General features: G+C 40.4%; 1 protein-coding gene across 1 annotated transcript in view; it reads right to left on the bottom strand.

Annotated features, from left to right (window-relative positions):
* Nucleotides 1–19,542, bottom strand: part of LOC140740139 (uncharacterized) — a 155,826-nt gene that overhangs the window by 48,511 nt on the left and 87,773 nt on the right. Inside the window, exons 8-9 of the mRNA XM_073069075.1 lie at nucleotides 12,120–12,551; nucleotides 9,294–9,845 (exon numbers count right to left, since the gene is read on the bottom strand). Of these exons, the coding sequence (XP_072925176.1) occupies nucleotides 9,294–9,845; nucleotides 12,120–12,551 (984 nt within the window). The remainder of the gene's footprint in view (nucleotides 1–9,293; nucleotides 9,846–12,119; nucleotides 12,552–19,542) is intronic.

Genomic DNA, 19,542 nt, shown 5'->3' with positions numbered 1-19,542 from the left:
AATTGAGATGCTGTGGCATGACCTGAAGATGGCTATTCTTGCAAAGTGTCCCAGAAATACTGATGAACTGAAAGAGTTTTGTATGGAGGAATGATCTAAAATTCATCTTTGCTGTTATGCAAGTCTGATCAGCAGCTACCGGAAATGTCTGGTGGAGGTTATTGCTGCTGAAGGAGGTTCTACCAGTTACTAAATTCAAGGGCTCACAAACTTCTTCCAGCCTGGACAGTGAATGATAAAACAACATGATCAATAAAGACATGAAAAGTACAATTGTACATTATTAGTTTAGGCAGATTGCATTTGTCTATTATTGTGACTTAGATGAAGATCAGACCACATTTTGAGTAATCAATACAGAAAGCCAATTTTACTGCAAAAGGTTCACAAACTTTTTCTTGAAACTGTATGTGTAATCATTGTTTTATTATTAATAAAAATATAACAGGGCCAGATTGAACTAGATGAAGAATCTTAAAAAACCTGTTCAAAAATTATTAATATTAATTTTTAGACAATTAAAAATAACAATTTCTAAATAGTATTGTTATTGTAGACCAATCTATCCAAATACTGATGTTCACACTAAGTTTGCAAGGATTTCAAAACATACCAACCAACATCATGTGTTCTTACAACTGGCTAGCTGGCACCAAGCCCCCATGAGATGTTTTCTGTAAAAATCTCACTACTCACGGGTTGTAAAAAAATATCATTCTCTGCCTGATTTTTTAGTAAATATAATTGTAATGTATCTTTTCTTATTTATGTGTGGAGTTTAAAGAATCGAAGGGTAGCACTGGATGCTGCATACCAAAAATTTGGTTGCACGTGCCATTTTGGAAAGGACACCTTAAGTAATGTGCACAGTACTGATCTCCTTATTGAAAGGATCTAAGTGCAATGGAAGCAGTTCAGATGTCGCTTAACAGCGACTTGAACTGATGTGCTGTTTGTGAAGGTAAAGCTTGGCTTGCATTTGCTGGAGTGTAATTGAACTGATTGAAGCATTCTAGGTGTTGGAGGATGGCAAGCTGGTGAACATGTTTCTCACTGTTCCCTGAAAGGTGCACAGGTGTGCAGCTGCTCAGCAACAGAAATGCTCCCGCACACATGGCCTTTGTTACCACACAGATGGAATTTTCTTTTATATAATGTTAACTTAAAGTGCCTGCTGATTTCAGGCCGCATAAAAATTTCCCGCTCAGAGCAATGGTTGGTCCATGCAGCTGTTAAAAAAAAGAGGGAACATTGAATTGTTTCCTCTTATGGGAGAATGTAGAATTCTGTTCATTCTCTATAAATAAGGCATTGCCCATTCAAGACAAATGAGGTGAAATTCCCTTTAATAGAGGGTGAAGAGCATTTGAAACCATCTTCTCTAAAATGGCAGTGGGGGCAGTCTTGAATTTTTTAAGGCACTAAATAGATTCTTGAAAGGCAAGAGAAAGGTTACTGGTGGTAAAATGGAATGTGAAGTTTAGGTTATAATCAAATTAGCTGTAATTGTATGGAACAGCACAGGAGACTGAAGAGGCAGAATGCTTTTAACTCTTATTTACATTTTTGATCAAGTCTTTATTTATTTGCCCTTGCAACATCTTTCATCTCATTATCACCACTGGGAAGCTTCAAGGTTTTAAAGATATTCAATAAAGGAAGCACTGTTGTTGAAAATCCCAATTCCTCATGAGTTTTTTTCAAAATTGAGAAGCCCAAGACTTTCTAATTAACAGAGCATGATAAAGAGTCATAGAGCACTACAGCACAGGAACAGGCTCTTCAGCACAACTAGTTCATGCTGAACTATTATTCTGCCTAGTCCAATCGGGCCGTAACTGAACAATAGCGTTCCATACTCTTCCTATCCATGTATCCAAACATCTCTTAAATGTTGAAATCAAACCTACTGGCAGTTCATTCCAGACCTTCAGCATCCCAAGTGGAGTTTTCCCTCATGTTCCCATTTAACATTTCACCTTTCAACTTTAATCCATGATCTCTAGTTCTAGTCTACCTATTCTCAATGGAAAAGCCAGTTTGTACCTACCCCATCTATACCCCTCATAATTTTGTATACCTGTTGTAGTAAGTGTCAAACTTACCTAAAGCCACTCCCTGGTGGGGGTGGGGAATGGCCTGTGTAGGGAGTATTACAGCCCTTCCTACTACCTGCCATATAGCTGATGACATCACGTCACTGGTAGAGTTTAAATTTAGCACACAGAAATCATGTGTTCTCGTTGCTTTCTGGGTCGCCATGGGCTGAGGGTTGTGGTGCCATCGAAACTAAGCAGCGAAGATGTACTGCAGTGAAGAGGGCCCAGGTGCATACTTTAAATAAGTATCTGCCACCATGTGTATGTTTAGTGCCTTCTAGTCCCACTCACTAACTCCGCAAACCTGATTTCACACAACTGGCACTGCGAACGGGGTTCAGTGACTGAACAAAAGATGAATACCTTTAGAAGGAAAAATAAGATTAAGACCACCCCCCCCCCCCCAACCCGTGTGAGGAGGGGACTGACAACAGTGTGAGATTTGGGAGTCTCACTAACCTGCTGGCAAACTATGGGCTGCAGTAGACTGGTCAGACAAGTTGAACTCCTGCAGGGTGGAAATGAGACACCATATTCTATCTGTACTTAATGAGGCAGGGTTCCCCGAGGGGAAAGGGAACCAGAGGGGTGCTGGCAGTCACAGTAAAGCAGCAGAATGAGACAATCTCACAGAAAGAGAAGGTGGTGGATAACTTGAGAAATGAAGTGTAAGTGCTAAACCATCAATGTGTTACAACAGGGAAAGGTCCCATAGATGGGTTCACAAATTAGATGTGGTCTGTGGACTATAAGAAAATGTTTCGGTGTTGCTCAGAGCTGGGGTCCCGAGGGGCAGATGGATGGGGTTCTCATTTCCATCCTCTATGCCATGTGGAGGGAGAAAAGCCAGGGAAAGAGAGGCAAGGAAGCTGTTAAGGAAGATGAGTTGTTCCCCAAGCCCTCACTTGGGAAACAACCTGCCTTCCGCAGGATTCCTTGCACTCGGCTCAGAGTTCCTTATATCCTTTGCTGGAGGCTCTGCAAAGGCCAATGGCAGATCTTCAGCAGCAGCAAGTGCTGGGTGATGGGTGATGTCCACCTGCCCCACTTAGACAATGGCTCATATTACACACGACGCCAAAGTACAGGGTGGCCTGCGGAGTACGGCATACTGTGAATGTTGCACATCCTTTATTATCCCACAGGCGGCAGGCCTGATTGAGCACAGGAACGCACAGATCAAGTAATTGATCTTACTGGGTGGCTGAGTTTGCTGGAGCTGGCAGTGGACAATCTGAACTCCTGGCTAGTGGGCCCTGGAGGGTCCTCGATGTCCTGTACTTTGCAGTGTTGGATTCTCCAAGGTGAAAGAGCTGGAGTTAGAAGGGGAATCAGGGAAGGTTTGGGTGCAGTACCCAAAGGGTCACCAGAGCGCAGGGAGATTCAGGTGCCTGCATCAGGGAATACGCAATGGGTGGTGCTACCAAGGGAAATGGGGATAGTCTGTCTGAGTACTCAGTGACTAACCAGGAGGGAGTGGGTTTGTGTCTCGCTGTATTACAGAATGGCAAAGTGGTGGCTGCTAAAGGCAGTGGTGATGATGGTGATCACTGTGAGATCCTACAACATGTTCTGGGAGGGTGTATCTTGGTCCGAAATGTCGACTCTTCCATTGATGCTGCCTGGTCCGCTAAGTTCCTCCAGCATTTTGTGTATGTTGCTGGGAGGGAGTAGTCCATTCTAGCCAGGAATAACAAAAAAAAGGAGTATTGGTGAAGACAATATGATAGCACAGGTCCACACAATCAGTGGGGCAGTGAGTAAGAGTGACAGCAATACCCTGAGATGACTGTGTCAACACCAAATATACTCCCTGGACATTAAATGGTATGTACTGGAAATATGGTGCCTGGGCCTACCTGTGGCTTCCTGTGGGATGGTAGAACAGCTGCTATCTGGGGTATACTGCCTCACTAGTCTGGATGAGCATCCTGCTCAAGAGGATTGGTGCAGTAAGAGGCATACCACAGAGATAGAAAGGTTCTGGATGATAAGCCTTTTCTCTGTATGGTATGGCCAGTCTGTCCCGGAACTGATATGCATGGCCTCTGTGATGGAATTGCTGACCAACAAGATGGCCTCAGCGTTCAAACACACAGAGGATGCACTGACCAGTGTGCCAGCTGAGATGATGGCTATTTGGATGGTGGCTTTGCAAAATCAGATGGCCTTGGACTACTGCTCGTGGAGAAAGGTGGCACCTCCTGTGCTGTGATTGGTCAGAAGTGCTGCATCTACATCCCCAAGTCTGGGAACATGCCTCACCTGGCTGATCATATCCAGCAGTCAGTAAATAGATCAGAAAATTAGGGAGTCAGCTCTATAATTACTGTACTCTGGGGAGAAGCTGGTGGTCTTTTGGGCCATTGGGAGGCTGGTGGACTAATGCAGTACACTGGGTAGTAACTGGAGGGTTGATAATTCAGAGTATTATCATGTTTTGGGTGGCATGGTGGAGATAGGTCTCTACCAAAGGAGGTGTAAGGCGCTCCTTCCCTCCGCTTCCCTGCAGGTCACCCTTGGGCAATGTGTAGCACCTGCTTAGCCCCCAATCAGGGTCACGTGAAGCCATGGGAGCAGGTGGTGGATGATTGTATGAGTAGTTGGTGCACATCACAAGTCCTGGTTATGTAACCACTGAAGGCAAGCAATCTCTGAAGAATGTTGGTAATGACTGGGGTCATGTGCCTTGACACTTTCCAGAAGGTGGCAATGCAAGCCACTTCCGTAGAAAAATTTGCCAAGAACAATCAAGGTCATGAGACCATGACTGGCTATGTCGTATGACACAGCACATAATAAATGAATGACTATAGTGTTATGTTTTGTATGTAGTATGGTGGGACGTCCACAGGGGTTATACAAGTGTCACAGTATTGCCATAAGTGTCAAGAGTATCACATTGCTGAAAGGCAGGGATTGGACTGTGTAAGGAGCAATGCAGCACCTCCCACTACCTGCCATTTAGCTGACATCGTCACTGAACCTATGAACCTGATTTCACACAAAAATACCTCTATCAAATCTCCCCTCATTCTGCTACACTCCCGGAAACCTTTCCCTATAACTCACATCCTCAAAACTCGGCAGCATCCTTGTAAATTTTCTTTTCTACTCTTCCAATTTTATTGATTTTTCCTGTAGGTTAGTGACCAAAACTGCACACAAAACTGCAATTTAGGCCCCACCAACATCTTATACAACTTCAACATAACATCTCAACCCTTGTACTTTATGAAGGCCAACATGCCAAAAAATTGGAGGGTCCCTTGCTGGTCCCCTTTGCCTTCACTGATGCTGTTTGAACCACTAAGTTTGTCCAGCAGATTTTTTTTCCCACTAAACTATCAACAGTTGGGTACTTTTGGTTGCAAAGCACTTTCTAATTTTTAACAAACAAATGCTGGAGGAACTCAGCAGGTCAGGCAGTATTCATTGAAGAGGAACAAACTATTGCTGTTTCAGGCCAAGACCTCATCAAGAATCATGAGTCCTGAGGAAGGGTCTCAGTGTGAAACATTATTCATTCTGTTCCACAGATGTTGCTTCACTTGTTGAGTTCCTCCAGCATTTTGTATGCTGCTCTGGATTTCCAGCATCTGCAGAATCTCTTATGTTTATTCTAACTTTTAATATGAATTTGAGAGAAATGATCAGTGTACTGTAGCATTACTAAATTAGATGTTATTCCCTTAGTAAAGGGCTAGGAACCAAGGAATGTAAATGGTAGTGGAACACACGTGATGACAAAAAGTGCAAATGGGAAGGACTAGAGTCAGCATTCGAGCAACACATACAAAATGCTGGTTGAACACAGCAGGCCAAGCAGCATCTATAGGGAGAAGTACAATCGACTTTTCGGGCCGAGACCCTTCGTCAGGACTAACTGAAAGAAGCGATAGTAAGAGATTTGAAAGTGGGAGGGGGAGGGGAAGATCCAAAATGATAGAAGATGGGAGGCAGAGGGATAAAGCTAAAAGCTGGAAAGTTGATTGGCAAAAGGGATACAAAGCTGGAGAAGGGGGAGGATCATGGGACGGGAGGCCTAGGGAGAAAGAAAGGGGGAGGGAAGCACCAGAGGAAGATGGAGAGCAGGCAAGGAGTGATTGTGAGCGGAACAGAGAGAGAGAAAAAAAAGGGGGAAATAATAAATAAGGGATGGTGTATGAAGGGGAGGAGGGGCATTAACAGAAGCTAGAGAAATCAGTGTTCATGCCATCAGGTTGAAGGCTACCCAGATGGAATATAAGGTGTTGTTCCTCCAACCTGAGTGTGGCTTCATCTTGACAGTAGAGGAGGCCATGGATAGACATATCAGAATGGGAATGGGAAGTGGAATTAAAATGTGCGGCCACTCAGAGATCCTGCTTTCTCTGGTGGACAGAGCATAGGTGTTCAGCGAAGCGGTCTCTCAGTCTGCATCGGGTGTCACCGATATATAGAAGGCCACACCAGGAGCGCTGGACGCAGTATACCACACCAGCCGACTCACAGGTGAAGTGTCGCCTCACCTGGAAGGACTGTCTGGGGCCCTGAATGGTGGTGAGGGAGGATCTCCCAGTGGCCACACATTTTAATTCCACGTCCCATTTCGATATGTCAATCCATGGCCTCCTCTACTGACAAGATGAAGCCACACTCAGGTTGGAGGAACAACACCTTATATTCCGTCTGGGTAGCCTCCAACCTGATGGCATGAACATTGATTTCTCTAACTTCCATTAATGCCCCTCCTCCTCTTCTTACCCCATCCCTTATCTACTTATTAATTATATATATATATATATCCCCCCCCCCTTTCCCCTCCTCTCTTTTCTCTCTCTCTGTCCCTCTCACAATCACTCCTTGCCTGCTCTCCATCTTCCTCTGGTGCTCCCCTCCCCCTTTCTTTCTCACCAGGATCCTGTCCCATGATCCTCTCCCTTCTTCAGCTTTGTATCCCTTTTGCCAATCACCTTTCCAGCTCTTAGCTTCATCCCTCCCCCCCTCCTGTCTTCTCCTATAATTTCGGATCTTCCCCTCCCTCTCCCAAATCTTTTATTATCTCTTCTTTCAGTTAGTTCTGACGAAGGGTCTCGGCCCGAAACGTCGACTGCACTTCTCCCTATAGATGATGCCTGGCTGGCTGCATTCCACCAGCATTTTGCGTGTGTTGCTTGAATTTCCAGCATCTGCAGATTTTCTTGTGTTAAGAGTCATCATTCAATTACTGTCATTAAAGTAAAAGAGGGTTGTGGCTAAATATATAAATAAGTGACAAGTAATAATCTGAAAGGTGTTTTGAGTATTTTGAGTATTAAATGACTATTTAATCAGGGAAATCAAATAAGGAAGTTTTATCAGTAATGAGAGATGCCATCAACAATGTAAGTGAACAGGGCTACTTTTTTTTGACTCAATGACAAGTTCATACAAGAGAGCCACAAGTATTTTTGTTTTCTCTCTCCCTCCCTCAAAACCCAATTCCTCATTCTCAGCTCTAACCCACACACATCATGGAATTGTGAGGTTAAGTGTAGGGCTCCTTTGAGATTGGTTAAAAACCTAGGATCACACCCAACTCCTTTCTCAACAACTCCACACAGTGAAATCCTGAAGCTCCACTATCATACTGGGAACCCCTAGTCTATATTAAGGTGCTTTTGTTTTGCAATCTAGTGTTACTCTGCTTCATATTAATATGGAAATTAGAGGTGTGCAGCAATTCAATTCTATGCAAAGTAATTTTCTGGATGACAGATTAGTTTTGAAGTGCAAGGGATTAGATAGTCAGTATCTTGGCACGTTTTAATGGTAGATCTGTATGGCTTGCTGGTAAATCAAAGGTTGCAGATTTAATATTACCTTTGGGTGCTTAAGTGCAACATTTAACCTAAGTGGTGTACTGATGGAATTAGCCTAAACCCCCATCTACTTTTTCAAAGATCCAAAGGCACAATTGGAAGAGCACCAAACTCAAGCCCCACCCCCCCAGCAGTGACTAAGCACTGTAGCAAGTCCTGTTGCAAGGTCAAAATGATGAATGTGTCTTTAACACAAGAGACTAAAAGTCATTTTATAATAGCAATTCTTAATCTGCAAAATATGGCCTAAAATATACTAATCTTCAGAATTTATAAAGCCCATCTCATAATGTTTTCCATATTACTCCCTGGATTACATATTTCAGTGACCAGAACAATGATTTGAAGTATAATATTCAAGCTTTAAAAATCACTTTACAGCACTTACAGTGTTCTTCCTATAGCTTTCACAAATTGCTCTCTCGAAAAAGATTTCATAAGCAACTTCTACAACAACCTCCCTACTCCTCACCCTTTTCTATCTTCAATTCTGGCACAGATTCATTGAAACACAGTGTAGTGTGTTATATACAACAGGAGTTAAAGAGCAAGTGGCAGGAAAGTGAGCCAGCTAGTCTGATATCATATGGTCTCATAAGGGTAAGAATGAACTTGTTTAAAAAAAGATTCCCCAACATTTACTCAATGGGACTCTCAGTTACAAAATAAAATCAGTGGAAGTACAGATTGGAGTTCCACAAACAGGCTCTGTAAAATTAAATGCATTGAAATTTGAGTATAATTTATGTCAAAAGATACACTCACCATTCCTAGGTATATCTACTTAACATGCATGGCAATTCCCAAATATCATTTACTGTCCAAAGCCTGTGTGTTACAGTTAAAAGCTATTGGTTTATATTAAAAATGGACCATACACAGGAGTTGTTATATCATTATAAAAATTAATATGGACTTCAGAAATAAGAGATTTTAAAGCATTATGGAAAAAACTATTTTCATGACTGCTCTAGATCAGTGCATTTCTAAACCACTTTAGCCTTCAGATGGTGTAATGGAGCATCAGATGGATCACATTCCAAAGATTGACTACTGCAATGCACCATAGAAAAGAAGGACAGGGAAAAGAAAAGGAATCAAGAGGGCAGAGTGATTCATATAACTTTCTAAGCATTATCTCAAATCTAATACCCCAGGCAGCTCACGAAATTTAATAATTTGTATGACTTGGGCTGTCTTTCATTTCATATACACATTTTTAAAACTTCTAACTTACTTCCGCATAATCATTATCTTCTACTTATTTCCAAGAGCATAATAATTACACTTCTCGCTTGACTAAGATAAAAGTACACAAAACTGTCTCAGCAACAGGGAATTAAAGACCTACTTAAATGGAAGGGTGAAGTATCTCCTCTGGGTGGCCACATTTGCTCTGGTAAATAACTGTTGCTCTTCAGTGAGGTTGCTGCCTCTTCAGGGTTATATTCTATTTGGAAATGTTCTTGTTTCACTTTTTTCAGCGGGTTCAGTTTCATCTTTTTCAAAGGTGATGGGGAGAGAAATTGGCCCTGAACCTTTTTGTGTATAAGTGATCCTGATGAAACCTGCTGGACGGATGGAATGGTCAGACTGAACTTAGTTGATCTACCCGTGGTGGGTGAGAAGGGATCCCCCTGCATGTCCTCGGTTGGTGATTTCATGCTAGTCGCCGCTGGCTTTGAGGGCATTTTGAGCCCAGGTGTGACAGATGATTCAAGAGGATGCATTTTCCTTTTCATGAGCTCCTTCAATGTGTCTATTGGCGAACCATTAACTGTCCATTCAGTCACCCCAAACTGCCTCAGGTGTGACCTTGCGTGACTCGACAGCCCCTTGCGGTTCTCAAAGTAATCACCGCAAAATTCACAACGCGTCTCTTTGTTAGGTGCTGAATCAATCGCTGTAAATAAAAGAAAGGGGAAATTGCAATGAACATTTTTAAAAAAAAGATTTCCCCTTAAATGAAAGTGAAATTGATTGGCCCACTTTAGGTTTCCTTGTGCCACAAGCCTTTATTTGGATGAGGAGCAAGTGGGCGACAGGACAATGCTGTGTAATTTAAGCATAAGAAGAAAGTGGCTTGGGTTACTTCATGCATTCCCAAAGAGAAACACTTGGTTTGCACATGCCACACCCAGGGTTTGGCATAAGGAATGTATGGAGAACCATATCATATGGGTTCATAATGTGCAGTCACCAAAACCCCCACCCAGTAGCCCCCACCTCCATCCAGACCTCTGATTGGCCCTCCTAAATCATGATCATAGCAGTCTTATGTGTTATGTCCTGTCCTTTGGACTCCAGCAACTTTCTGGCAGTCCAAATACATGAATGGTTATAATGCAAGCCTAGACACTGAAAGCCAGGGATCTACAAACGCTTCATAACAAAATCCACTTGCATCTCCTTAATATAGGAAGCAATATTCTGGAACCACGATCATTGTTTTGTTTCCCCCAATCTCCTTTGCTAATACATCTAACCAGCAGATTTGGGATTGAACAGAGGCCCTGTTGAAGTCGCTACAACAGGCACTACTTTTACCAATTAAACTCTGAGGGAAGAGAAAATGTTGGAAAGAATTTTCCCATGTACCTCACCACAGATAGTGGCAGAAGTGCCAAAGACTACTCTATTCCTGAGCAACAGCAAAAGCTGCAATGTCGACAAGAAAAACTGGATTTTACAACTTCAAACTGCTGAAATACACACTGAATCACTACCCACACACGATTACAATAACATTGGAAACCTGCTTTGCATATTGAAAATAATACATGTATTGTATTACAGGTCATAATACACATACACTCAACCTAAATGCCCTAGTCATTTTTTCATCTTTTACTACTGGTGTTTCACAGATTTAAGCTACTGTTTTTTAATATATAATAGTGTCAGTAACATTACACCTTCTTACATGAACGTGCACCTTGCACATTATGTCAACCTGTCAATCTTCAGACCATGCCACTCAGTGACTTGTGCTATTATATCGTGGCTGCATGAATTATGACTATATATACTCTGTTTTGCACCTTGGACCCAGAGGACTGATGTTTCATTTAGCTGTATACATGTGTATGATTGAATGACAAACTTGAACAATAAACACTTCAGTACATCAGATGATTTAAAGATGCTTCCAGTTAATTCTCTGTCTTTTTTCAGTAACACAGAAATACTTTTAGCACTCTTGTTTTCACACGAGTTAATGCACTGCAACATTGTGGATTTCTGAGGAAAGACAAGATTGAATAGAAATAGTTCCCTAAAATGCTGGATGAATGCAACACATATACTATTCTTAAACTGCCTTTTTCTAGTGGATAGGACTACCTTGTGATTGCTTCACGAACAAAAGAAAAACATCACTTGACAGGCTGCATCTTGACCGTATGACAAGGTATTTTTGACTGTTACTCAATGGTAACACCCAATGACTGTTGATTTCAAGTCTCAGTACGTAACCTAACTCCGTTCCACAAGACTTAAGTATTGTCACCCTGAAGGTAACACTTCTAACTTAAGTGCCTTCTACCTTTTCAGGTGAACACAAAAGATCCCTTGGCACCTCTGCAAGTGCTGGGAGATCATCCAATGTCCTAACTAGCCGGCAATCATTAACTAATATGAAGCAGATTAAATGACCATTCACATCACTGCTGGTTGTAAGGACTTGCTAAGCAACTCACCAGAGTAACTAGACTCAAATCAAAGCAAACTGTTGCTCAGAAAGCAATTAAATATGTTGAGAACATGCAGAATGCAACATAATATTGTTTACTCTTTTGCCTAACTGAAAGATGACATGGTCCTGGAAAAAAAGAGCAGATTAACACAGTTTGATCCTTCAAACTTGAAATTTGCAATTGTAAAGCTCTGTGAGCGCTTAGGAATAAATTACTTGTGTTACTAAGCTAAAAATTCAAACTGTGCTTGCGAGTACTGCATGTTTACCACCAACAGTCCCCACCCCCCGCCTCCCTCAAACCGTTTCTCACAGATTCCTACTGCAGTGGATTTCTCTTTACCTTTCCATTGCAGAGAGAGCAGAATGGCCTGGCACACAGACATCTATACAGATGCCACAAACTCACCCCTTGGGTCAACATGACCAGAGGAACATACAAAATACAGTATCTTGCCCACCTATCACTAATTAAGACCTTACACAGATTTATAGGTGACGTTGGCCAATAATTTTCTGAAGTCAGCCCATTATTAGGCGTCGAGGCCTGAGAAATCCCAGGTTCCATTTGCATTCTCATAGTAACGTGCTTCAGCTTTTTCTGTGTTGACATTGAATGGGATGTTACAGATGTTTTCTTGTCTGGTGCCCCTAATTTGAAATTGCTCCTTTCCGCTTTGAGGGCAGACACTTTAGGGTAGCTGTGTGCTTTCTTCATCGGTAGCATGGATGATAAAGCACTCTGGATCCCTTTTTTCTTAATGAATTCATTCAGAGCTTCAATCGGAGATCCTTTAGAATCCACATCCACCGCTCCAAAGTGCCTCAAATGAGCTCGGGAATGGCTCGACAGCCCCTTCCGGGTTTCAAAGCAGGCACCACACAACCGACAGCTTATGTGTTCACTGTTTACTGCTGTGAATGAAAGAGAGAAGTCGTATTTAACACCGTTAGAACGGCATCTGTGTTATGTTCATTAACCTCTCACATACATCAACCTTGCTATTCCCAATGTAATCTAGGAAACATTCTGTAGCTCGAAGGATTAAACCAGTAACCATATTTTACAGTATTTGGACTTTTGGGGTTTAACTAATGATGGAAATTTAGGGCTGAAGCAGTTGATACCTGGTATCAGACTGACCTAGCCTTTTATATAAATTCAACTGGAACCTCAACAGGATCTATACTGAGTAGTGTGGATAGGAAATAAATTAAAATCAGCTATTAGTTTCATTCCTGGTCAGTCAATAGGAACTCATGGTGGAAGAATCTTATGCACAGACTCTGAATGAGAATGCCGGGTTCAGCTAATTCATCCATTTAGTTCGGCTGCCAACTTGGGATGGAGCTGTGGGACTCCAGCATGCACAGAGCTTTTGCCAAGAAACCACACGTGTTCTCTTTGTATCCAAGTCATTCCACATGATAAGCACTATTGCTTATCAGTGTTGTTTTAGGTAAAGAGGTGCAGAACTACTGAAGGTACCAGGCACATCTCTGGGCCAAAGGTTTGCTGCTCAAGATTGAAAAAAGAAAAAGTTAAAGTAAATAAAACTAAACAATATGTAACAAAATACAACTGATAAGCTGTCTACAGCAGTTTTGCCAATGCCAGCTTGTTCATCCTATGTTCTCGTAAGTTTTGTCATCAGAAAATCTATTTTTCTTTTGAAGTGGGGATGAGAGGAGAAAAGATTGACTTGCATGACGTTATTTCAATTGGGACATTAATTATAAAACAGTTATGTCAGTACCATGAAGAGTCCACATCACAGGACAGCAAATCTATAATGCCAGATGCACAACAACCCCTTGCCTTCCACTTCCAGCATCCCCATCAAAAGTAAAAGACAGTGGTTTATGAGGCAACAGAACTCAAACAGAAAACAAAGTCTCAAGAGAAACAGACAACTGCCACCATTATAAAATAAAGGTCACTGAAGTACATGGAAACAAAGCACCACAGACAAAAGGGTCCAAAGCACAACCATGCGTACAGTAGCATAAATAAAATATACACAGCCAGGCAGGTACCAGAGCAAACGTGAACAGCTTTAACTGTGGAAGCAATGCCACCTACAAAGTGCAGTTTAAAATTAAATTGGTGCCAGTGTTAGGTATGTGTATTAATCACACCAGAAAATACTTGGGATTTTTGAAAATGCAAAATTACAATTATCAGGATATGAAATTAGTAAGTTCCCCAACAACTTTAATACTAGATGATGCATCTGACACAAAGCTGGCACTTAAACTTAGCTAACATTAAATGTAATTTCAAAACTTTCATGATCACACATCTATCCTTGTTCATTTCTGACCTAATTAAGAACCTGTTGAAATAAAACCCCTGAGGTGAACTGAAAATACTTGCAACAGAATAAAAAATATAAAACAAAGAAATTTTAAAGAGGACTGTGCTACACTAGCAGCTGCAACATAAAGACAGTGTAGTTCAACTAAGAGTTATGATTGATTACTAATGTTAACAAGAAGCAAACTCTCTCCCCACCCCTCACAGTCTCAACTGGAAGTGTAATGAGAATAGTCAAGAGGGGCAAGAAAAAGGTTTCTTTAATTGATACTTAAGACATAACTAGATTCAAAGAAAGACATGTCTGAAATGTTCCAAGAGTTGCTAAAGATCTTCACAGCACTAAATGCAGAGAAAATTAATAGTAGAATAATGTGTGTATATATATATATTAAAAAATATATCCATCTCTCTCTCTCTCTATATATATATATATATACACACACACTATGCTATCTACAATAATCAAATCATAAAATCATAGATTTAATAAATGTAGACTTACTGTATGTCTATCAGACCTTTGAATTAGCATTATGCACAAGAACATTCTGTCATAAAAATGTGTGACTAAAATTTCATTGGGAATTCATATGATCCTCAAAATATCACATATCAGTTCCAGTATCCCTAATCACATAAATGCTATACTCACCAACACTCACGATTTAAGACAGAAGTGACAAATAGACACTCCTATATACTGAAACACACCATGATCACAACATAAAAAAGTCAGGAATTTTTTAAAATGTAAAATTATAATGATCATGATATGAAGTTATAAGTTCCCTATCAACTTTAATATTAAATGATGCATCTGACACAAAGCTGGTGTTTAAATTTAGCCACCATTAAATGAAATTTCGAAACTTCATATCAGAAGTTGAGATCAAATAAATTAGTTCATTGCTTCTCACTCAAACCAAATTCTATTGCCGCTAGAAACAATGAATAAAAAAATGACAAAGCCTAATACAGACCACAAAATCATGACATCCCACAAGTCACGGATGACAAATTTTTCACAACCTATTTACAATAATTTATTTGTTTATTTGTAGAACAGCTCTTCCAATTAAAGAGCAAATCATCTTTAATCAAACCCATGCTGCTGTTGGTTGTAGCAAGTCAGTAACAAAATTGGCCCCAAGCTCCAATAAAACTTGTCATAACACTCTATGTATATCAGCAATCTTCTTTATAGAAATAGACTTGGCAGATAAAACAAAGCATACCATTTTGTGTGCTTCTTACTGATAGAAATATCTAAACTCAAGGGATTTTGCAGATGCTGGATATCCAGAGCAACACATACAAAACATTGGAGAAACTCAGCAACTCAGGCAGCATCTATAGAAATGAATATAACAGTCGACATTTTGGGCTGAGACCTTTCCTTAGGAATGGAAAGGGGGAAGAAGCCAGAATAAGAAGATGGAGGAGGGGAAGCAGTACAAGTTAGAAGATGATAGCTAAAGCCAGGTGGGTGGGGGAGGAAATATGAAGCAGGGAGGTGATAGGTGGAAAATGTCATGGGCTGGAGAAGGATCCTGATAGGAGGGAAGAGTGGATCACAGGAGCAAGGGAAGGAGGAGTGTTACCAGAGGGAGGTGATTGGCAGGTGAGGAGAAAAGGAGAGCCAGAGTGGGAAATGGAAGAAGGAAGGGATTGGGGTTAGGGTTAGGGTTCGGGGAAAAAATTACAGCAAGTTAGAGACATCAATGTTCATGCCATCAGGCTGGAGACTACCCAGAAGGAATATGAGATGTTGCTCCTCCAACCTGAGAATGGCTTCATCCTGGCTGGAGAGAAGGCCATGGACCGACATGTCGGAATGGGAATTGGAATTAAAACGGGTGGTCACCAGGAAATCTTGCTTTCTGTGGAGGGAGTGTAGGTGCTTGATAAAATGGCCCCCCCTCCAATCTATATCAGGTCTCACCAATGCAGAGGAGGTTGCATCAGGACAACCCGATTCAGTAGATGACCTTAAAAGATTTACAGGTGAAGTGTTGCCTTTGGACTCTGAACGAAAGTAATGGAGGAGGTAAATAGGCAGGTGCAGTACTTCTTCTTCAGCGGGCAGGGAATCACAGAGGGAGTGATCCCTGTGGAAAGCAAAGATAAGTTTGGTGGTAGGATCCCATTGAAGATGCGGAAGTTGTAGAGAATGGTGTGCTGGATGCAGAGACTCATGGGGTGGTAGAAATGTAGTTACACTTCTCTGGTAAAAACTGATGGGTTGTGTGTCACTACTCCAATAATATTCAATTCCAAACTTAACTAATCTAGGAAAAACTGCAGGTTTTGACAGCTAGACTAGTGATTTACAAAAGGTGTTCGATAAAACCTACAATTAAGAAAATTACAGGCTTGACTATTGTACAAAATGAAATGAAGATTGATGTTGCTAAAAATATTAAGAATGGTAAAGTATGAGTTAAATATGGAAAATAAAAATTCCATATACTACAGCAGATCCAAAACTTAGCATTAAAATGCTTACTCTCAAATTACCTACAGATCTCATTTTAAATGAAAGGAATGCTCACACTATCTCTAATTCAGATAAGTACTATCACTGTCATGTTAAAATTCTGCAGTGCCAAGGCCTGATAGAAATTTGGATATTTATGTTGATTTGGTGACAAGACCTTTAAGTCTTAGAGAAAGTACAGATAAATGTCACAAAGCAGGATGTGAAATAATGCATTTGCATGACACTTTGAAGAACACAGTAAATATAAGGTCACCTTTTAGAAATGTACAGTACAAAGACATTCAACAGCAAAGGTCCCAGACATTATTTTAAACATGTGCCAAATTACAACTGAAATTGGAGATTAAGCAAGTTAAGAACAGAAATATTTCAGAAATGTCAATAATTAATCTGGATAAAGGTTAAAATCCTACACTCATTTCAAGAGGTTGTTATACCTCGAGAATGAAAAATGTTTATATATATCATCTCATTCAGCTTTAAATAGCTTGTAATAAAGGATTAAAAACTTTTGGTTTTTCTAAATGGTACTTTTGAGAAATTATAGCAACTGTGTGTCTATTCCTAGAAATAGAGTGATCTGTTTGGCTTTTCAGCTAAGTATGAAAGCATCAAAATCATACACACACACACGTGAGAAATTTATAGGATGGAAGGGAGTCACTTAGTCCATTAGGTTTATTGGAAAGTTATTTCTATTTCCACTACTTCAGTATTCCAGACTATTTCCACACCTTGGCTCTCAGTATGCAGACTTCAAGGCAAAGCACTGGTTCATTCAGGTGTTTCTTAATTGTGATATAGTGTTCTGGCTCCACTACGTTTTCAGCCAGCAAATTCTGGCACTCCATTAGATTTGGTGCCAAAACATTCTTGTTCAACAAGTCACCTCCAATCTTTCTAACTTTTATATTAAATCCATGTTTCCCAGTCGCTAACCATTTTGCTAAGGATAATAAGTCAACCTTATTTGGTCCAAAATGAATAATGGTAGAAAACTGAATTTCAACAGAGAACTACATCTTTAATAACATGATTAAACCAACCACGACCCCAGCTTCTTCTATTCCAAAGAAAACAATTGTGGTAAGCTAATCTCTATCCTTAACTAATATTTCCCAGCATTAGCATCAGAAAGAAGATTCACAAGAATTTTTCCTGTAATGTAGTGACTAGAATTATACATAATATTTACCATATTATATATTATGCAGTGCCAACATAACATCACTACCCTCGTATTCAATGTCTTGGGTATTAAAAGCAAAACATCTTTGTTCTTCAACCAAGAATGAACAGACTGGGTCTTCCTTGAGAAAAATTTGAAGAGTTACCAAAAAGAGGTTTTAAAATCATGAAAAGCTCTGATAATGGAAACCTCTTATAAATGGAAACAAAGGTCATCAATACAAGATGGTTACAAAAAAAAAATCCACTATGAAATTCAGAAGAATTTTTAGTACAAAAATGATGAAAATAGGGAACTCACTAACACACTGAAGGAAAAGGTGCAAGTCCATTTCAAGGCAGATTGGACAAGGGAGAGGGGAATACATTATACTGACAAATTCAGAAGATGAAAGATTTTGAATGGAGCATAAATGTCAGCAAAGACTAATTGGAGCCAAACGGCCTGTTTCTGCCATGTATGCTGTGCATAAAAAGACATAAAAAATAGGCCACACAGTGCCTCAAGTCTGCATCATAAGATTATGGCTGATCTATACCAATCAGTATGTTCCATAACACCCAACTTCAACACCGACTAGGGATCACTCTCAGACTTGAACCTCAGCTCTCTGAAGTGGAGAATATGTAAGATTCATAAAAGAAAACCCATTCTCATTGCCAAATTAAATGAGCATCCTTTTATCCTGAAATTATACTCATAAGTTTTAGATTCCCCAAACCCCAACAGGAAAACTATCCTCTCAGTATCTAACTTGTCAAGACCCTCAGTCATAATTGATTCTTCTAACCTCTAATGTACACATTCAATCTTCCTCTATAAGACAATTCATCCCAGGAATCAACCCATGTGTCCTTTCTTTAAAATGCCTATGAAAGCATACCCCTCATTCAATAAAACCAAAACTGCATGCAGAACACTAAGCTGCCTCACCAAATCTATATGCAACTTTGTCAAATTGTGGACATGCGTCAACATCCATCAGTTATTTTATACTGAGCACTAAAAGTGGTATAAATATTTTTAGTAAATTACCATCTTCTGTGTGCCCCTTACCTTTAACTACACCCTTATGTATTACCTCATATTTCTCTGGAATCAATTCAGCTGATTGACTGCTATTTTACTGTGGACTATAACTTTTTCCCCACACCATTAACCAAGCTCTCAATTTTGGCACCATCTTCAAACTTAATTATGGCCAATAAATTTAAGCAGGTATTTATTAAAAATCCAGTCTTTAGAACTTCCAGAAACTATTACCTTTTGCTTTCTGGCACTGAATCAAGTTTGCATCCAATCTATCACTATTATAAGCTGTTCCATTTTTGCCATATTCAAGTTAACTGATGACATCAATGCTGTTGGCTGAACCAGCATATAGGGGGCAGATTGAAAATCTGGCTGAGTGATGCAATAACACCAATCTCTTACTCAATATCAGCAAGACCAAGGAGCTGATTGTTGACTTCAGGAAGAGGAAAGGGTCAGCAACTTAAATTCCTCATTTCAGAGGGCCTGTCCTAGGCCCAGCACACAAGAGCAATTATGAAGAAAGCACGGTATTTCCTTTGCAGTTTGTGAAGATTTGGCATGACATCTAAAACTGTGACAGACTTCTACAGATGGGCAGTGGAGAACATGTTGTCTGGTTGCATCACAGCCTGGTATGGAAACACCAATGTTTTTGAACAGAAAATCTTACAAAATGTAGTGGATATGGCCCAGTTCACCACAGGTAAATCTCTCCCCACCATTGCGCACATCTATATGAAGCAATGTTGCAGGAAAGCAGCATCCATCAGAGACCCCCACCACCCAGATCATGCTCTTCTTTCATCGCTGCCATCAGGAAGGAGCTGCAGGACTCATAACAGCCAGTTTGGGAACAGTTATT

This window comes from Hemitrygon akajei, chromosome 16 (genome assembly GCF_048418815.1).
Source record: "Hemitrygon akajei chromosome 16, sHemAka1.3, whole genome shotgun sequence".
NCBI classification, from domain to species: Eukaryota; Metazoa; Chordata; class Chondrichthyes; order Myliobatiformes; family Dasyatidae; genus Hemitrygon; species Hemitrygon akajei.
Note: the sequence above shows the minus strand (reverse complement) of the source record. Positions and strands in the feature narration are given on the sequence as shown.